The sequence below is a fragment of the Cupressus sempervirens genome, chromosome 6 (assembly GCF_028749045.1).
Source record: "Cupressus sempervirens isolate cs-2001-9-10 chromosome 6, ASM2874904v1, whole genome shotgun sequence".
Classification (NCBI taxonomy): domain Eukaryota; kingdom Viridiplantae; phylum Streptophyta; class Pinopsida; order Cupressales; family Cupressaceae; genus Cupressus; species Cupressus sempervirens.
The window spans coordinates 333765472-333786608 of record NC_143123.1 but is presented as its reverse complement, the minus strand read 5'-3'; the positions used below and the strand labels follow the sequence as shown (position 1 = coordinate 333786608).

The 21137-nt window shown below is 33.3% G+C and overlaps 1 protein-coding gene across 1 annotated transcript in view; it reads left to right on the top strand.

Moving 5' to 3' along the window:
* Positions 1–11154: 11154 nt before the first annotated feature.
* LOC149552514 (uncharacterized) overlaps positions 11155–21137 on the top strand; it is a 52609-nt gene continuing 42626 nt past the window's right edge. Inside the window, exon 1 of the mRNA XM_089788095.1 lies at positions 11155–11482. Coding sequence (XP_089644221.1) covers positions 11287–11482 — 196 coding nt within the window. The 5' untranslated portion in view covers positions 11155–11286. The remainder of the gene's footprint in view (positions 11483–21137) is intronic.

The following is a 21137-nucleotide window of genomic DNA, read 5'->3' as shown; positions in this document are numbered from 1 at the left end:
TTAAATATTGATACTCTTATGGATAGCCAAATATACTTGCTTTAGTAAATATTGATGTATTAAGACACTTTCGGTAGTTGCTTCTAAGTTAGACTCGTGTTATTAGAGGTTGTATGTTTCTATGTGAGATGACCTTTAGATACTAAAGGTTAGATGGGTTATCTTAAATCTCAAATATTTGTTCAATTATCTTAGATCATTATGGCAATTTAGATCTGATAATGGGTTTGTTGTCTTTGTAGATTTATTGTCTTTGGTTTTTTATTTCCCTTTAGTTATTTAGAATCTACAAGCATTTTGGGTATATGAATACACATTTGATCATCTTGATAGGCATTGGTTGTCATCATAATTTCCTTATCTATTGTCAATTTTAATCTTCTATTCATGTCCTTTCTAATTCATTAGCACTAATGGATATTTTGATGACCATGCCTATCGCTTTCAAATATTAGGAAATTCTAATAAGGACTTTTTCAATATTTTAGATCTTCATATATTTGTTCCATCATTTTTATTTTTTGACATTTTTAAATTTTAGGATCATTCGTTTCCTAAGAACTCTAATGTTAGTATGACTAAGAAAGTGATAGAAATTCTTGATTATAGTTATTTATTCTAGTCTTGACAAGTTTCAAGGTGTATTGGATAGAGATGATATTGCTAAGATATATAACATTATTGTATAAGACTAATTTTTAATTAGGTAACTCAGATATGACAAATGAAAAGTAAAATTTACACAAGTATATATGCATAAATAGAGACAAAAGAAAGGATAAAATTTCTACGGGACATGGACAAAGAGAAAGGCAACATTGATGGGTTTAGTCCTATGTTAATCTCAAGCAATTTACTTTTTGTAGATCTTGTTATGTCTAGATAGCACAAAGGCTCTTCTTTGTAATCTAAAAAATATGTTATGTAAGAGGTAGAAAGTGTCCCTCTCCTCATCTACCCCATAATTTTTATCTGGGGATGCATATATGTTTTTCGGATTGTAGAAGTCTTGGGCAAGACCAGAGGTTTTCTCAACTCCTTTCTTTCCTACTAGAGCTTTTACTGAATAAAATTGTAATATGTTTTTTAGTAATAAAATCCTTGACCTTGGGCTATTACTTATAAAAATATTAAACCAAAGGTCATACATTTCAAAGATTAACCATGCATTACAAATACCTCTTGTTTCAAAAATCCATGAATTCTATAATCATAATCAATTTTTTGATCTTTCATTTTTCAATATTCCAATTTTGAGCATGGTTTTTACAGTCCAAGTTTCTAAGGCATAAAAAATTAAATACAAGCAATGCAAAAAAATGTAGGTGAGCATAGAAAAGAGACAAGGTCTCTTGTTGGGAGGAGGGTTACGAAGGAGCTTGGTTTAAAGTTGTCATTAGATTTTCAAATAACAATTAAAAGTCTAAATTCATTATTCAGCATGATAAATTTATTATGGTGGATTTGAATGGAGAAGTAGTAGCTGAGGAGGTATTTTTATATAAGACTCTTAGTTCTACACATGGTGATGTTTGTACATTACACACTTACGTTTGCAATGGAAGTTCATAAGATTGATAGTTGGTGGAGGAGAATTATTGTCAATACATTTGTATCACCTTTTAGTTGGGAGGATCTCTTTGAAATCTACTTTCATGATAGTTGTACTATCAAAGGTTATATACACTTTGATTTACACCTAGCTCAAGAGGATCAAAGGAAAGTGATGACAACTACTGCATAATTAAATTTTGAATGTTACTCTTTTGATTCAAGCAAATTTTATGTTGGGTTATGTAATAATTGGCTATTGGCCTTTTTTTGCATGTATGACTTTTTAAAGATGAAATAAAATAAATTTGGGTAGCTCTAAAGTTTTTCTTTTCTTTTCTTGCGTATAATTTTTAGAACTTCAATTATTTGCAAAACATGAAAATATAATATTTTATTTTAGATCTTTTTAATTTTTATAAGTATTTCAATGTATTTATTCATTGTTTATATTCACATGATTAGATATTAATATTTAAATATAATATTATTTAGTTGACGATATTAGTATATATATATATAAATTTGAATTAAAATCACTACAGCCAACTAAGGTATATAATATTATTTAGGTGATACACTATGTGTGGTAACTTTGTTCTCATGAAATTAATTTTCAAGCCGCAAAATTGTGAGGATTTTATTTTCCAACCAATTTTTACATCAATCTCCTTTTAACTATGATTTTTCCTTTTTTTTTCTTTAGTAATTTTTATGGGTTGCTTTAAACTTATCAAAATTTACACATTTAGTTGTCATCTCCACTTTTAACTCATCTTTCTTTCTCTTTTTGTTTAAACTTTGATTTTTAAAATTGATTTAGGCTTTAGTTTTAAATTTTAAATTTTAATGTTTAAAATCAGTTTAGTTTTTTACTTCAAATATTGATTTTTAGTTTAGTAAATAAGATATTTGTAGGAGTTGCTATTAAATAAAAAATAGTACTTATTTAGTATATAATTATTTTTACTTAAATTAAAAATTATTTTTAATTTAATTTATGCAGATTAAATTATAGTTTTAAAAATATCAGTGAACACTTATCGACTTAGTGTTGCAAGCACATAAGCTTGCAACTAGTAGTTTATAATATTATAAATTTCAAAATTGTAGTTGCTATATTTTACAAGTGTTCTATTATGTATTTATTTTTAGGTTCATATTTAGAGCATGCAACTTGTTAAATGGATTCAAGATCCATAAAAACCAAATTGATTAGCTAATTTGCAAAGGAATGCAAATTAAGTTGCTAAGGATTTGGGTAGTGCTTACACTAGTTTTAAATTGAAATTAAGAACATATTTCTATACTTATAACAATTAAATTATGCCAATTCAATATAATTTTTATAACCATGATGAAAACATTAACCCTAGCCTTAGTTCTAACATAAACCTTTTGCACAGTCATAACTCTAGCTCTAACCCTAACCCTAACCCAAAACCCAACCCTAGCCCTAACCACAATCTAAACTATAAAACTAAACACTAACACTAACTATATTCCTAACTCTAGACTCTAACCCTAGTCATAATCATAATCCCAACCATAGCCCAAACCCCAACACTATAACAATAATGAAAATGATTAAACTTGACCATAGTTTTAGTTATAACCTTGAACGCCAGCCCCAACCATAATGATGATACTAACCTTAACCCTAATTATGGTATAAAATTTAACCAAAATCTAAACAATGGTATTAAACCCTAACTATAATCCCAAAATCCAATCTTGAATCCTAATCCTAACCATAGCCTTAACCCTAGAACCATGATGAAACCCCTAAAGATAAATATAATGTTAACCACAATCATAACCTAGAACATAATTCTAACCTTAACCTTGATCATGACTCTAACCATAAATCAAAACTAAATCCTAACCTTAACCATAGTTTAAATCCTAACCTTGTCAAAAATCTAAACCACAATCCTAATCCATAACCTTGACCATTATCTTTAACCCCAACCTTAGCCTTGTTCTTAACTCTCTTCCCAGCTATACACCAAACCCTATACACAATACATTGTATAATCCAACCCAAAACTATAATCCCAGTTCTAACCCAAAACCCTAACCATAATCCTAATTATGGACTATTAGCCAAAACTTAGTCCAAACCTTAATTCTAACCCTGAACATCATGTAAATGACCCTGAAACCCAACCCTTATCATAATCCTTGCTCTAACCCTAACCTTAACCTAAATCCCAACCCTTAAACTAGCCTTAATCCTAACTATTGCTCTTAATTAAGAATGACCTTAAACCTAACTATATCACTAACTAAAAACCTAACCCTTTCCCTGATCATGATTTAAAATTTGACCTTCAATTCTAAACCCTAATTGTAAACTTTGCCCTACTCCCCACACTAACCTTCAACCTAACCAGACCTAATATAAACTCAAACTAAAGGCTAATCTAAATATTAACCTAACTACATGTCTAACCCTCACCTCAATAATTCCTCAAATCATAATCTAATCATAACCCTAACTAAAAGGTAAACCTTGACTCTAATAATAATCCCAAACCTAATCCTAAACCCTAAATTTGACCATAATTCAAACCATCACCCTAACTATACTCTAAACCATAATTTTAACCCAATCATGATCCTAACGACCCTAAACAAAATTCAACCATAAACTAGACCTTAATTACAATCTCATTCCTAACACTAGATCTTAATCATATTCCCACTCTTAATCATAGAACCATGATATTAAAACCCTTAACCTAAATATAACTCTAACTATAACGAGCTATACCCTAATTCCAATCTTAACCCAAACCTTGGCCATAAACCAAACCCAAATGCTAACCCTAAAAAAAGACTAAACCATAACCCTAGTCATAATCATAACTCACTAACCAAAAACCTAACCCTTTTCTTAACCATGATTTAAACCCTAACCTTCAATCCTAAACCCGAACTATAAACTTTACCCTGCTCCCCACACTAACTTTAAGCCTAACCAAATCATAATATAAACTCAAACTAAAGCCTAATCTAAACACAAACCTAACTATATTTCTAACCATCACCTTAATAATTCCCCAAACCCTACTCTAACCATAACTATAACCACAAGGTATACCTTAACTCTAACAACAATCCCAAACCTAGTCCTAAACCTTAAATTTGACCATAATTTAAACCCTCATCCTAACTATACTCTAAACCATAAATTTAACCCAACCATAATCCTAACTGTGGTATAAACCTTAACCCAAAAAAAAATTGAAACATAAACTAGACCTTAATAAATCCATTTCTAACATTGGATCTTAATCATATTCGCATCCATAATCCTAGAACCATGACATGAAAACCCTAAACCTAAATATAATTCTAACTATAACGAGCGATACCCTAATCTCAACTATAATCACAATCTTAACCCAGACCTTGGCCATAAACCAAACCCAAATTCTAACCCTAAAAAAAGACTAAACCATAACTCTAGTCAAAATCATAGCCCTAACTCTAACCCTACTTCTAACCTTCTCTTTAGCCACATGCCAAACTATATACTCAACTATTACACAAACCCTAACTACAACCATAATTTCACTCCTAACTATAATCTTAATTATAACCATTGTACTAATCCTAAACCTAACCCTAAACATAATGTAAACCTTGACTGTAACCATAACCCCAAACTTTAACCAAATCTAACTCAGACTCCAACCCTAATGGTAGTCATAATCTAAACCATACAACTAAGCCATAACACTAACCATAGTTCGAACAATAACCCCAAACCCCAACTTGACTCCTAATCATGCTCCTAAAGTCATAACTTCAAATCATAATGCTAAACCCTAACTATTATCCCAACCCTAATCCTAAATCTTAATCCTAACCCTAAATCGCCCTACCCTAGCCTTAACTGTATAACCATGACAAGACTGTAAACCTAAACAAACTTTGAACAATAATAATCTAAACCCTAATCCTAATCCTAACCTTAACCCCAACCCCAACCCTAAATCTAACCATGACATAAATCCTAATCCTAACCATGACATAAAATCTAACCCTAACCTTAACCCTACCCCTAACCATGATGTAAACCCTAACCTTAATCCTAACCCCTAATACTATCCATAATGGGAACCCTGACTTTAACTAGGTCATACAAATAACCATAATCCCAATCCTAACTTTAATCCTAAACATTATGCAAACCCTAACATCCACTATATAATTCCAACAACTCTAAACCATAACCCATAACATAATCCTGACTCCAACACTAACCATAACCTAAATCCTAACCCCACCCTAACATGAAACCCAACCCTAACCTAACTATTTCTTTAACATAAGTATGATGCTAAACCTAGCTATAACACCAACCCAAAAAATTGTAAATTGAACCCTAAACCCTATCCTCATTATTTGTTCAATTCATTCAATATCTTATGTACACTACGATCGTTAATAGTATATATAAAATACACCAAGATATATTGAGATGTTTAATTTTTTCATTATATATTAAATTAAATAAAAAATTTAATGTTTAGATATATTTTTGTATATTCTCTATCTATTAGTATCTACACCAATGTATTAGTAATAATAACAAGGAGCACATGTGCCAAAGTTCCTGCCTTCATGCTTTTATGGTTGACTGAAGTAGCTTTTGGTTAAAATATAATATATTTAATTTAATAAATATAACAAATAACTATTAATGTAAAATATAATATAATAGTGCTAAACTAAATTAAATTACAGAATATAGTTAGTATATTATTAAATTATATAATCGTGATGATATATATTAATTAAAGCTTTCAAAGAATGTATAAATAAAAATTATAGTATCATGCTAAATTAAAATTAGATGACATCCTAAAGAATATTTATCATACCAAAGATATTTACCAACTAATTATATATAAGATATAGATAAAATTATATAATTTTTTTTATAAGAGTTAAATTGATTAATTTTAATTATTAAATTGTTTGATATATCTTGTTTAAGCAGTAAATTCATCCAATTCAAGAAGCTCTTCTCAACATTGGTCGCATGGACAATATTCTTAAGCTTAAATTGCTTATTAATATGTGACTTTGTGTTTTGCATCCATCTGACATCATTTGTAAATTTGACATTAAATTTGAAACCAACATGATTATGTAAACTAGGCCACTAGTATTTTAGGGCCTTTAATTAACTATGGCACACCAATTTAAAGGCACATGGGATATTTCAATTACCCTTTTTTGCAAGGGGAGCAAGCTATTAACATTTGTAGATATTTTTTGGAAGATTTTGTATTGAGATATGATGTCCTTGATTCATCTTATACAAGACTGATAAATGGACTGTGGAAGGCATGAAATTTTGAATTATAAATAAATTGATAAATGTTTGTAAATTTCAAAAGAAAGTAATGTTTATTATTATTTTTCATTTAACAATGTCATATATGAATAATATAAATAATTATGTATGAACTAAATTTTTATCACTTAAATTCATATTGGTTCTTCTTCATAAACTATCCTAAATAATAAATGTGTTTAAAATAAGAAATATATTTAACTCTACATTTGATTAAAATATCTATATTTGAATAATATTTTACAAATTACAAAAATAAACATCCACTAAAATTGATTGTCTTTTTTTATTAAAAAAAAAAGTTTATCCATTGTCACAAATGTGGAAAAGATAAACTTGCAATTAATTCATTTATTAATAGAGGTGGTAGAAAATGATTGTTTTTTTAAAAAGTTTATCCACTTGTCACAAATGTGAAAAGGATAAAGTTGCAATTAATGCATTCATTAATAGAGGTATTGGAAAAAATATTAGTATTTTTGTTGAAGGAAATTGAATTTTTTCATTGCTTTTTTGATCATGAACCAATACAATTTTAAAAAAATTGTAATTTTCAATTTCAAAAAAATTATAAATAAAAATTAATATAGCTTTTACAAACATTAATATATCTTGAAATTTTTAGAGCATATTAACTAATATAAAACCTCATGATTAGTTGAACTAAAACAAGTTATATCAAATAGTCAAAAATAAATATCAATGTAAAACTAATAATAAATATTTTTAAAATAAGATATTAAAAATATTTAATAGATTGTGATAATTAATATTGATGACGTGGAGGATAAAATGATTGAAAAAATAAAATCTTATTAATTTGTCATAAATGTAGAAAAGATAAAGTTGTAATTAATACATTTATTAATGCAAGATGAAGTTGTTAGAAATTTTTTGTATTTTTTGTTGAAGAAAATTATTTTTCTCCCCCACCAAAAATAGTATGGACCAATAGAATAGATGAAAAATGTGATTTATAAAATAATAAAAAATTTAAAAAGATATAAACATTTAAAATCTTATATAATCTTTTAAATTCTTTGATTTGATTGGTTAGTGTTAATGTCATATTTGCAATGCAGAAACTAATAATAACAAGAGCTCTGTTTGAGCTTCAGTCCCTGCCTTGTGCAGGGGGTTGAAGGAGGGGTTGGTGTAAGGTGAGGTCTGGGATTTTGCAGCGTGTGATGAAAGGAAAAGTAGGAAATTATTTGGTAGAGAAGGAAGAATGTTCTGATATATGAGCAGGGAATTAAATTTTAGTCAAAAAATTGTCAACTTAAAAATATAGCATGCGAGATGAGAATATATTAAGATCAGTGCAAAAAGAGATGTGAAATTGCACAAGAAAAGCAAACTAATATGCCTTTGGATGTAAGGTTTCAGAAATGGGAAAACAATTCATGGATTTGCAGTATGCAAAAGAGAAAGAAAACATATGATAAGATTACATTAAAAATATTTCTACGCAATAATTTAATCTAAAATTAGTTTATTATTGCTGCAGCAAAACAAAAGCATAAGGTCTGATAAGAGGAGACTCTTAAAGTCATACAAAGTAGTCCATGGTTTTTTAAACAACACTTGATGCAGGAAACATAAAGCTTTTGAAAGCAGACGGGAAAATGTTACGACTTGAACCTCTACTGCATGCGAAAGACATAATTTCGTACGATGAATACAAAAATTATGGATTTTCGATGTCAGATCTGTGAGGCGTCTGGGGCTTTTCCTAGCATGCCCTTTGCCTCCTCATGCCAAGCTTCAGCCCTCTCGTTTTTATTATCTGGTTCCCTTGCCTCTCTAGTTATGGTTCCAAACATTTTTTTGTCTTGAATAGATGAATTAGTTAATCAATGACATGGTTAATCTAGAATTATGATACATATGTCATTGTGTTTCATTTTTCTTAAGAATGTTCAAAAGAAATAAATCAATAATTCAATTTATTTTTTAAAAATTTATTTCAATAATTATGAAATATTTACTCTCTTCGATTGAAGATTTTGAACTTATAAATTATAAATTTTCTAAATTTATGTTAGATCCACCAAATTGATTTAATAGACATGTTTTTGATGATTTTTATCATTTAATTTTATTGAAATATTAAACAGTAAACAAAAAAAACATTAATTTATAAAATTACATTAAGATTATTAGATTTAATTAATATTTATACTATATTTAATTTAGGAAAATTATGCCAATAGTGGCATGTTGTGATGGTTAAGTGGTTGTGTTGTTATCCTTGCCATCAACGTTCAAATCTCATGGGGATGAGGTCCCCTGTTTGTGGTCTCACTGGTTCGTAGCTCAAGGTCAAAGCATTTACCCCTCTTTTAAAATTTTTTTTTAAGGAAAATTATAAATTTTACATTAAAAATATTAATATTTTTAAAGAAAATATTTACAAAATTCGTCTATTTTTATTATTATAAATTAATGAATCTCAAACTATTGCAAAATAATAAAATGAAGATCTCAAAATTAAAATGAAGATTCAAAATATACAAATGTATTGAACTCAATATATTACTGAATTTAAGAGAATTCTTCATTGTTTTGCAATTCTTTTTGTATTTATATTAATTAAAGATGTAAGTAAATATTTCGAATGCCTCTATAAAAAATAATCACCTACCGAAAATCCAATATTGTTAGATTGGAATTTAATGCTAAAATATATAGGATATTTGTACGAAACTGAGAGAAGTTTCGCAAAGATTACACAAAGGTTATTGGAGGGAGCTAAGTGATTGGTCACATCGGTGTGTTGTAGCTAGCAATTTTATTTCTAATTTTTTTAATGCCGAATCGCCAAATCTAGCGGATCTTCTTCTCAACGAGAGTCCACTTGGCGGAGCTTTGCTGGACATGTGGATTTTGTTGGGGCTTTCTTCAGTGGGATTAGTCTGAATTCCAGTGGCACAATGAAGGAACATAATTATCTCGCCCTCAACGATAACACTCTAGCGAAAGAAGGTAAAATGCTAGCGTTGGAGGTTGAAGAATTTGCACCATCTGCTTCAACTTCTGGTGGGTCCGAAATGCCTGTGAATAATCACCGCATTCTTGATATCTATAACGAGAAATGCCTTTCTCGGACGAAGCATTTAGTGGATCAATTTCAAAGAACAATGGAGACAGTGAGTAAGCCTTTATAGGAGGAATTTAAAATAAAAATAGAAGCAACAAGAAAGGGTTTTCTGGATCAATTAAGAGTTGTGAACCAGAAAAAGACTGTCCTTAGACCCATGGAAACATTTGTAAAAGCAAGAAAGGGAAAAGAGAGAGAGTAAAAAGAGGGATTTCAATTTTGGGATGGCATGCCTGCTATATTACTTAGAAAAAGAAAGAGTCAGTCTTGTCATATAAATATGGATCGCTCTTGTCATGTACACATGGATGCCACTAGACCCTTCATGCTCTTTCCCAACACCATCATGGCATCATGTCTGTCGAAGTGGGCACCGCTCCCACCATTATCCCTTCGAAGGATAGAGACGAGTTCAAGAAAACAAGAACGAACATCGTTGACGGGCGGCGAAAGAAAATTCAGAGTTTTCTCACGCACAATGATGAGAGGAAATTGGCAGCCCCAGTTTTGAAATACAGCTTAGACCTGTCAGAAATTGTCCCGCCTGATGTAAAGATTGGGTTCTTGGCTGCTACAGGGATGAGATTTGAGACTCATAGTCTGATTTTTTAAAATGCTTCGAATGTAAAAATCGAAGGTTGGAGTGGAACATTACAGAAGTTGGAAGTATTTTAAACAGAAGAAATCAGTAGAACATTATAGACGCTAGAAGTCGAGAAATATTTAGAACACTGAAAAAATTCACTACATGACAATTACTGCTCTGACAACTCCACCATATAATAAATACTATTAAATCAACAATACTTACCGCCTCTCCAGTTTCCTATGCTTTTTTCCAAATTTATGCCAAATATTACCCCTGCCAAAAATCAATGCAACCAATAAGAAATTAGACATTTGCAAACAGAAAATATTTGATAGCCAAACATTACATTATTAGTTTTGATTTCATTTGTACTAATACGGTGCCACCACCGAAAGCATTAGTCCCCTGCCTTATTAAGGCAGGGACTAACAATTCATTAATTTATCTATTAATTGTGATATAAAAATATTATGCTATAAAGCGTCAAATCATAAAATCACCGCCAAGTTATAAATATTTTGTACCAAATTTAGGTCTTCCATGGGACCATAGTTTCGAGCTTCTCAGAAATCGCGTTGTACCGGAAATTGCAAGAAATTATAAGGATAAGCCATCCTGCGTCCAAACTCTGTACAAGAGAGAGAGAGAGTCGAGGAATTTCAATCTCAGAAAATGGCTTCTTCCAACAACTACAAGAGAAAATTAGAGGGTTCAGAAAACGGCGGAAGGAAAACGGGGTTTTCTGATGGGCCGCCTCCGATGGATGAAGTAGAATTAGCAAAACAAAGGGCTCAGGAGATTGTCGCCCGTCTAGTTAATACCGCAGAGGCCAAACGTCCTCGCATCGATGACGAGTCCACCCGCACAGGTTCAGGACTTCTTGTCTTTTTGTTTTCTGCAACTCTATTGAATCTCAAAACTTTGAATTTTCTAGTTCATGGGGAAAATTACTGGCGGATCAGGACTACAGTATTTTCAACTCAGGTTACTTTATTATGAATGTACCTTTTAACCGTTACGAATGGACTTTGAAAACAAGATCCCCAGTGAATTTGAATTCAGACACAAAACAGTGGATGACCTACTTTTTGATAATTTATTTGGAAATACAGTCAAATTTTAAATACTTCACGGCCTCGCTTACCGCTTTTCGCTGAAATACCAGCTCTGTGTTTTATGTTCTACGTGTTATGGGCGGTTGCTTACTCAAATTTGTTTATTCTTGTTGTTACTTCTCTTATTTTTCTTGGTCAATTCAGGTCAGTGAAGTACGTTATAAGAGAGATAGAGACACAACTTTAATGCGGTGCAGGATAAATGTGGAATTGATATGTACACACACTCTACACACACTCTTCATATGTTCAACATAACTTTTCTCCGCCCTATTGCAGTAAGGAGATTTTAGTTTCCTTGTTTGTATTCACGTCGACAGCGTTATTCTGTGAAGATGCTCATTTGAAAAATAAGTAAGAGAAATTTTAAATAAATTTAACAGCTGAAAAGCATATCACATTAAGTAAGGGCCCGTTTGGTGAGCGGAATAGGAATACATATTCCAAAAATTTTGAATTCCTTGTTTGGATGCACCAAAATGGGATTGGAATACGAAGCAAAAATGGAATACGTATTCCATTTTTGGCCCAAAAATGGAGTTTTGTAGTTTCACCAAAATAGGTGGTATAGGAATACGTATTCCTATTCCATTTTTATTTATTTTAGAAAACATAAATTTTCGGGTCCGCGAATTCCCATCAAATATTGGCTGAACCAAACAGAGAACAGGAATACGTTCTATTCCAGAATATGTATTCCAGCATACGTATTCCTTTTCCGCTCACCAAACAGGCCCTAATGGAAGATGAGAGTATTACATTTTAAAGGCGAAGTGTTAAAGGAAGGCGATTAATGATACATTATACAAAAAGTACTGGGTATTTATTGTGTTACGTAGCAACTATCGTGTTTAGTGTTCGGGGAAGGGCATGGAGGTTTTATTAGGCTCAGGTACATTTCCAAGTGGATTCTGGCCAGATATCAGAATCAGGTTCTAACCAGCTTGTTTTGGGGATTGGCCTCCTAAGTATTGCCTTATCGTATTTGTATGTATTGAGGTTTCTTAAACCAAAATGAATTGGCCTTTTTAGTATTTGGAGGAAGTGATAGTTTAATTGATATGACACATGTATGAATTGAGGCTTATGGAGCATGCTAAGAGGGAGGTGGAATATTTTTATTTGGCATTTCAAATCTCAAAGGTCTCTTTTTACAAGTCAATCTTAAGAATTCATTCAAGATGTTGGTCTTGCGAGCATTTGAGTCGTGATCTAAATGTTGCCCTTAAGTTTGCCTTGTTTTGAATGACCAAATGTGACAAGAATACACTTACAAACACAAAGACACAATGTTTGTTTGTTTTGGCTTTTGCTATGAAATAAAAAGAATATTCAAAGGTACGACTTGGGTTTTTGGAATGGATAATAATTGTTAAATCTCCTTGCAATAAAATACCACTTTCAATTGGATATATAGATGGTTTGTGCCACTAGCTCAACCTTACATGACACTCACATCTTGGGCACACCAAACATTGAATTTCCAAAGACTCAAATATCTCTAAAAACATTCTGCCTCAAATTGAAGAGTACATGAGGGGTATCTTTAGGATGCATGTATCACAATCTCTGTGTCAACAAGTAGAAGGATTTTGGCTGCTAAAACAATTGTTTTTTTAGTAAGGGCATTCGTTCAGACATGTCAAGCTATAAGAGATCTCTCGACTCTTAGTATAAGGGTTTTTGCGTATCATAGAGTTATTGAGGGAGATTACTATCACGAAGTAATTGGTAAATATTTTCTTGATATTAACAGAGACTGAGAGGTCAATACATACAAAAGAATAAAATGATGTTTCCTTAGGAAATGATCGTAAAGAATAGAAACATTCTATTCTAACTAAAAATAAAGCTAAAGAAAGCTAACAAATAACTACAAACTAACTAATATTAGAAACATTCTAATATTTACAATAGATTACAAATACATAACCACTAACTAATAATAGAAGCTTATCTATTATTGTAATACCCTCCCTTAATGGTTAATCTATCCAGAGCATGAAGCTATCAATAAACATAAAAGGCAGATTCTGTTTGCTCAGAGTGCTTAGCACTATTCACCACGGGCTGTGAACCAGATTGCTTAGATAGTGCAGCTAAGCGCTTCCGACATTCAACCTTCATGTGACCAAACTTGTGGCAATAGTTGCATTGAATGTTCTTCTTCTTGGAGCCTTTCGAAGCTAGAGCAAAGGACGTCTGTTGAGAAGACTGCTGTCATGATATTTGAAGATGGTTAGCATCCCCTATTTCCACGCGCTATTATTGTGACTATTTAACTTCTGATTTTCATTGAGCAAAATATTTGTTAGAGATGCCATAACATGTTTTCTAGTGAGAAAGCGTGAAAATTTGTGAAGACACGTACTTCGAGGCAAAAAAATAGATGACCTAGAAAAAATGAAGAGGTACATAGAAGAGAGCTCAAAAAATCCAGAAAGAATATGTTGTCCAATTCTGGGTTTGCTGGTTGAAAAATTGAGGCACCCAGAAAAAGCAGTTGATAACCCAATTGAGATCTCGAAAAACCCACCAAGTATCTATAAAAAGTTTTTTTTAATCTGGTACAAAAATTTAGGGTTTTGAGCAAAAATGGCCTTGGCTGCAAAAAAGCTTCAAAAAAGCTTAGAAAAATGGTGGATTTGTAGAGAAAATTGCAAAATCTGAGTGTGAATAAACAACAAAGGTTTGTAAAAAACATAGATGCCTCCAAATAGGCAAAAAACCGACCACTTTTTTAAAAAATGGAAAAAATGGGCCACAAAACAAACGCACAATTTTAAGAGAAATTGGAGGTGAGTGACAGAAAAATATGGGCGTAAGTTGTAGAGAAATGGTGCTCAATAGACCTCCACATGAACAATGAAGAATAACCCTCGATTTTTAGAAGATTCAGTCGTGCTAGTTGCAAATAGAAAGGCGCGAGCTTGCAGACCATTAAAAATCACGTGAGTTACAGAGAAAATGGCGCGATCTTTTGGTAGAAAACCCTAGTCGAACCACAGGTTTTGGAAGCAAATGTGCATGAAAATAATTTCGAAAATAAAAAGCAAATAATTTCAATCAAGAAATTATAATTATTTTTGAATTTTTTTAGAGTATCGACTCTAATACCATATTACGAAGTAATTGGTAAATATTTTCTTGATTTTAATAGAGACCAAGAGGTCAATATATGCAAAAGAATAAAACAATGTTTCCTTAGGAAACAATCATAAAGAATAGAAACATTATATTCTAGCTAAAAGAAAGTTAAAGAAAGCTAACAGATAACTACAAATTAACTAATATTAGAACCATTCTAATATTTACAATAGATCACAAATAGATAACCATTAACTAATAATAAAAGCTTATCTATTATTGTTATAATTACCTATGACACTGCCTGCTCTTCATGACTTTGATCATAACTACATTTTTTATATAGTGGCTTGGTCTTAAGGGCTTCTCGAGAGGTAGACACTTTAAAAGATAGAACAAATTTCACTTGCACCCAAGATCTGCGTTGGCGAGGGGAGAGGATATGTTTATTCTATCTTGGGATCCAAACACAAAAGAAAAGATTTGTGCAAGTGTACTAGACACATCTATTGCTTTATGTTCTTTTTAAAACCCAAAGGAAATGTGGTCTATGCTAAAATTAGACAATCAATTTCAAAAATCACATTCGTTGCACTTTGCATCAAACATCATTAGTAGTTTTCAAATCATAGTCTTCGCCAAATGTCTTGCACCAAATGTCATTAGTAGTTTTGCTTTTCAAGTTCTTTGACACATGAAGATAACTTGCAAAACTCTTCAGTTTGCGAAAAATCTGTTCCGAAAAAGCCCACCAAAAAATGTTACTCAAAACCCACATTCTAATGATAACAAACTATTTGAGTTTGGCATATCCTCTCCAACTCATTCAATGCAATAACATGAAACATACTATCTACTGAGGGAGGGTATGACACATCTCCGCTTATGCAAGAAACACAATGTATGAAACTATCTAATTGTGTAGGGGTTTGTCACCATTGTCGCTTATGCAAGAAACACAATGTATGAAGCTATCTAATTGCATGGGGGTTTGTCACCATCGCTGCTTATGCAATGCATGAAAACAAAAGACACTCATTTGGCTTATTGAAGCACAAAAGTTAATTGCTACACTAACATTAAAGGCTAAATACCAAAATAATCCTAACAAATACTAGATTAATATAAACAAAAATCTGATCTAATTAATAAATCTAACTAAGATAAATTGCATGGGGGTTTGTCACCATTGCTGCTTATGCAATGCATGAAAACAAAAGACACTAATTTGGCTTATTGAAGCACAAAAGTTAATTGCTACACTAACATTAAAGGCTAAATGCCAAAATAATCCTAACAAATACTAGATTAATATAAACAAAAATCTGATCTAATTAATAAATCTAACTAAGAAAGATGAATATAAACTAATCTAGCAAAAATCTAAATCTAAACCAACAAAATTAATCTAAATTAACAAAGATCTAAAGTAAACTAATTAATTTTTTCCTCTACTTGCATTAATCATCCAATTGTTGTTTAGCAAATTGGGTAGTTAGATGGTTATGGGTATGGGCATGGCGGTGTCGCTTCATTAGCACCGTGTCGGATGTTATAAATATGGCATACACTTATGTAAATGGCATCATGTTGGTATTGAATATTATTACTTTGTACGGAAGCATTTGAGGAATGAATAATACTTTACTTTGTTATATGTTTATTTCTTGTTCACCTATGGCCTGAATATTTAGTGCCGTTGCCGGGGACCCTGCATTTGCCTCATTGTTCCCAACCTCCATCGAAGTACTATCTCCCTCCGAATCGGTCCCACCATTCTCCATGGTATCCTCTCGTTTGCTAGTAGTGTCACTGTAGGCATCTAAGCCTTGCATTACCCTCTTTTGGCTGACTAATGTGCCACCCATGTCCAAATGTCTCCAGTAGAGTACTGGGGGTTCTCTTGCCGCCAAATCTTCCTCTTGGTGGGACTTTAAACTCATCTATTGGAATTTGATGGAGTGCTGCTTCAAGAAACAACCTGATAGCATGGTGCAGCGTATAGAATGTGCAATGCTACAATGTCATGAATTCCTCCATTCTGTTAGTGAGGACGGTCGTCCAATCATATACCATACCATTCATAATGCCACTCATGAAGGTAATCTGTGGTAGGGCGATCTCTGAAGCCCTACTCGCTCCAGTGAATCTGCTCTTTATCACGTCCATGATGCATCGCCAGTGGCCTTCCCGAATGAAGTCTCACCGTAGTCCTCGACTCTTAGTACCCCTTATGAGGAACTAAAACTCCTTTGATGTGAGGTTGCGTCCCACCAACTTCACCCAGTACTCCTTTCATTCTTGCAGAAGTTTGTGGTTTGTAGTTACCACTTTGCGGCCTCCTTGGCCAGGAATGCCAAGAACCCTAGTGAAGTCGTGAGCTTTGAATGAGATCGTGAGACGATGCTTCTTGTATGCGAAAGTACTTGTTCTGCTGTGGTTGTTGTATGTTTCAATCATAGCTCTTAATATCGACTCAAACAGTTGCATGGAAAACATCGGAAGTTGAATCGCCCAATGTACTTGCACACGGATCAGTATTTGCTTGATGAGATTTGTTTCAGCCATTTCCTGCCACCATCTACGGTACTCATTGCCATTCAACCCTTCAAACTGTACTGTGAGATGAGAAATGTTGACCTTCTGTGTGGATGGCTGCACCTTTTGCTTCTTGCTACTCGATGCTCCTAGCCTTGCAACTCGGACTCCTGAGGCCAATACTCTTGCATTCTTGTCCATCTTGGCACTATTCTCCTTCAACTGATCCTTCCACTGTCTCATTTTCCCTGCAGACTGCATACTCCAACTGATTAACGATCTCTTGTTTTGTCTTTATTGCAACAAAAATGGTTAGGGTTGTTTTGTGTGGCTGCTTCTCTTTTACTTCTCTGCGACACGTCTTGCTTCAGCCCCTTTGGGAAGAAAAGAAGTATTGCAGGAGGTAGAAGATAGATGTACCAAAGGGGCTGAAGCAAGATGTGCTGCTGAGAATTAAAAGAGAAGCATCCACATAGAGCAACCCTAACTATTTTTGTTGCAATAAAGACAAAACAAGAGATTGTTAGTGAGTTGGAGTGTGCAGTCTGCAGGGAAAAGGAGACTGTGGAAGGATCAGTTGAAGGAGAATAGTGTCAAGATGGACAAGAATGCGAGAGTATTGGCCTCAGGAGTCCAGGTTGTAGGGCTAGGACCATCGAGTAGTAAGAAGCAGAAGGTGTGTCCTAAAGTGTAGCCATCTACACAAAAGGTTGACATTACTCATCTCACAGTACAGTTTGAAGGGTTGAATGGCAACGAGTGTAGCAAATGGTGGTAGGAAACGACTGACACAGATCTCATCAAACAAATACTGATCCGTGCGCAAGTACATCAAACGTTTCAACTTTTGGTGTTTTCCATACGGCTGTTTGAGCCGATATTAAACACAGCATAACAAGTACATTCGCATGGGCAACAAAGAGAGCATTGCTTATACAGGATAAAGGAAAGGCTGAAAAAGGGCTACAAGAGGCTCAGGCATAGGCTATGGAGGCAACACTTCTACTGAAGGAGGCAGTGGAGGTCAACACCAGGACACAAAAGGATTTATGCATTCAGACAAATTAGGTCTACAAGCTACGTTGGTTGCTAGACACTCCAGGGATGCAACCTCCCCCCTAGTCTTTGTTTTGATGTATTTTCTTCTTTATCTTCTATTTTGTAAATTGGTAAGTCGTTAGGAGATGATTTTTCTTTTTTGGGGGGATGATGTTGTCTGAAGAACTGGGTAGGTAGACGGTTATGGGTATGGGTACGACGGTGTCGCTTCATTGGCACCGTGTCAGATGGTATAAATATGAAATACACTTATGTAATTGGCATCATGTTGGTATTGAATATTATTACTTTGTACGGAAGCACTTGAGGAATGAATAATACTTTACTTTGTTAAGTTATATGTTTATTTCCTGTTCACTTACAGGTTGAACACCAATTAATGGTATTAAATGATAAAAGCAAATGGTCAAAATAAGTGAGAGAATACTCAAAAGTTGTGGTTCATTGCACGTTTAAAATTATTACAATAATAGATAAATGTCTATTATTAGTTAATGGTAATCTATTTGTAAGCTATTGTAAATATTAGAATGTTTCTAATATTTAGTTAGTTGTAGATAACAATTAGTTTTCTCTTAGCTAGAATAGAAAGTTTCTATTCTTTATGATCATTTCCTAAGGAAACATCGTTCTATTCTTTTATATATATAGACCTCTCAATATCTGTTAATAACAAGCAAGTATTTTACTAGTTACTTCGTAAAATGGTATCAAAGTCAATTCTTCAATTTTTTTCGACAAATTTATAAATTTTTCGAAATTATTTCAGTCTCCTCTACAACCCACCTAGGGTTTCTGCCTTGAGAAATTCGAATGCTAAAAATCATGTTTTTGCTGTGCAAATTTGTGTATGGGAAAATTGCGTTTTTTGTGAAAAATCTGACTAAAATCACGATTATTCTTCTAGCTCAGCATTGGACACGTCTGTAACTTGTGTGACTCTCATGGCATGGTATTTGGCGTTGTTTGCCTCTGTGTTTGAACTCGTGCGTGGTCTCTGCTTGAAGCCGTGGGCCACTTTGAATTTTTTTATAGACGGGATTCATTTGTTTGTGCACGCATCTACAACAGCAAAATCTGCCTTTGTTTGTGTTCCCACTCTCTCTTCCATCGCCGTCTCTAGTGAAGAGTCTCTCTTTGCAACTAAAATCAACCAGTTTTGTCCAAATCTGCCATTTTTTCTTTTCTAATTCTAGTTTCTTGGTGGGTTTTGCAAGAGCTCAATTGGTTTGTCATTTGATTTTTCTGGGTGCTTAGATTTTTGTGCCTCGATTTTTGAGCCAGCAGATACAAAAATCGATGACATTCTTTTTGGGTCTTTTGAGCTCTCTTCTGGGTACCCCTTTAAATTATTTGGGTCTTTCTTTTTTTGCCTCAAAGAATGCACCTTCATAAATTTCCATGCTTTTTCATTGAAAAACGTGTCATGGCATCATTGACCAATATTCTGCTTGAGAGCAATTCCAAATTTGATGGTTGAAATAATGACACTTGGAAGCAGTTGATTATAGCAATTTTTGAATATTGTAGATTGTTCTGGGTGTTACACAACGATCGACTACCCTCGACACTGATCAAGAATCATGGGATCTCAATAATAGAGAGGTAGTGATGCTTCTCATATTATCCGTAGTTGATGATCAATTCTCTCATGTAGGCCCACCAATCACACGCCCCTAGGCTTGGAATTGGTGCATGCACACATTTTTGTTGCTGATTTGGCAGGTTCAAATTTGGGGACCTGTCCCTCTTCTGGCTTCCATGCCTTATTTTTGGCGCTGATTTGGTTTTCCCAAACCCAGTCCACATCATCTTTGGGCCCCGTTTACGTCAAAGGAGCATGCGCTTCATTAAGAATTTTTCGGGAATTTTTTTCCCATGCATACAACATGCAAGATTTGAGCAATACAAATCCACAGATTTTGTAGAGCACCTGCATGCAAGAACCTGTCACAAAGAAGCAAAAACAAGAGAAGGCATGGGTTTGACTCTGACAATATGCAAGATTGTATTATTAAACTAAAAGAATGAATAGAAAATACAAGAGATTAATCCTTATAGAAGGAGATTGTAAAACCTAAAAGGGAACCCCTTGTTTGCGTTGGGGGGGGGGGGGGTGTTCTTCTGTTGGTTCTTATGCTTGGTTCGATAGAGTGAGCTATGTATTCAGTATTTGTTCCTATGTACTAGGTGGATGCAGTGGCTAGGTACCTATGCATTTCGGTGAGATGGATCATTTACCATATAGACAATCTTCTTTTTGTTCCTACTTTGGTTGCAGCCTTCCATGTTCGATTCATTTGTTCTTTAGGCTTTGGTGTTTTATGCCATCTGTATCTTTGAGTTCAGTTATTTGCCTTGCTTGCCTCTTGATTTGAGTAGTGCCTTCTAAGAGCACTCATGCAAATTATAGTCTTCTCTACTTGGTCAGGTCCTATTGCAGTGGAGGTTCTTCAGATCAACAATTACATCTCGACATAGTTTTGCAACTTCTACATGCTTCAGTGGTTGTTTTTCATGATCATCCTTTTGTTCCCATCTTTTGGGACATTCTCTAGTTTGGAGGCTTCTGCAGTCCTTCACTAGTTCTTTCAACATTCTTTCCATCTCTTCTTGGAGTAGGGCTTTTCCTATGTGGTTTTCTCTATTTCTCCTCTTGTCAGAGATCTGGTTGTGCTTGGGTACCTCATTAGGCTTTGTTGTCGGGACCCAAATTTACTTCAG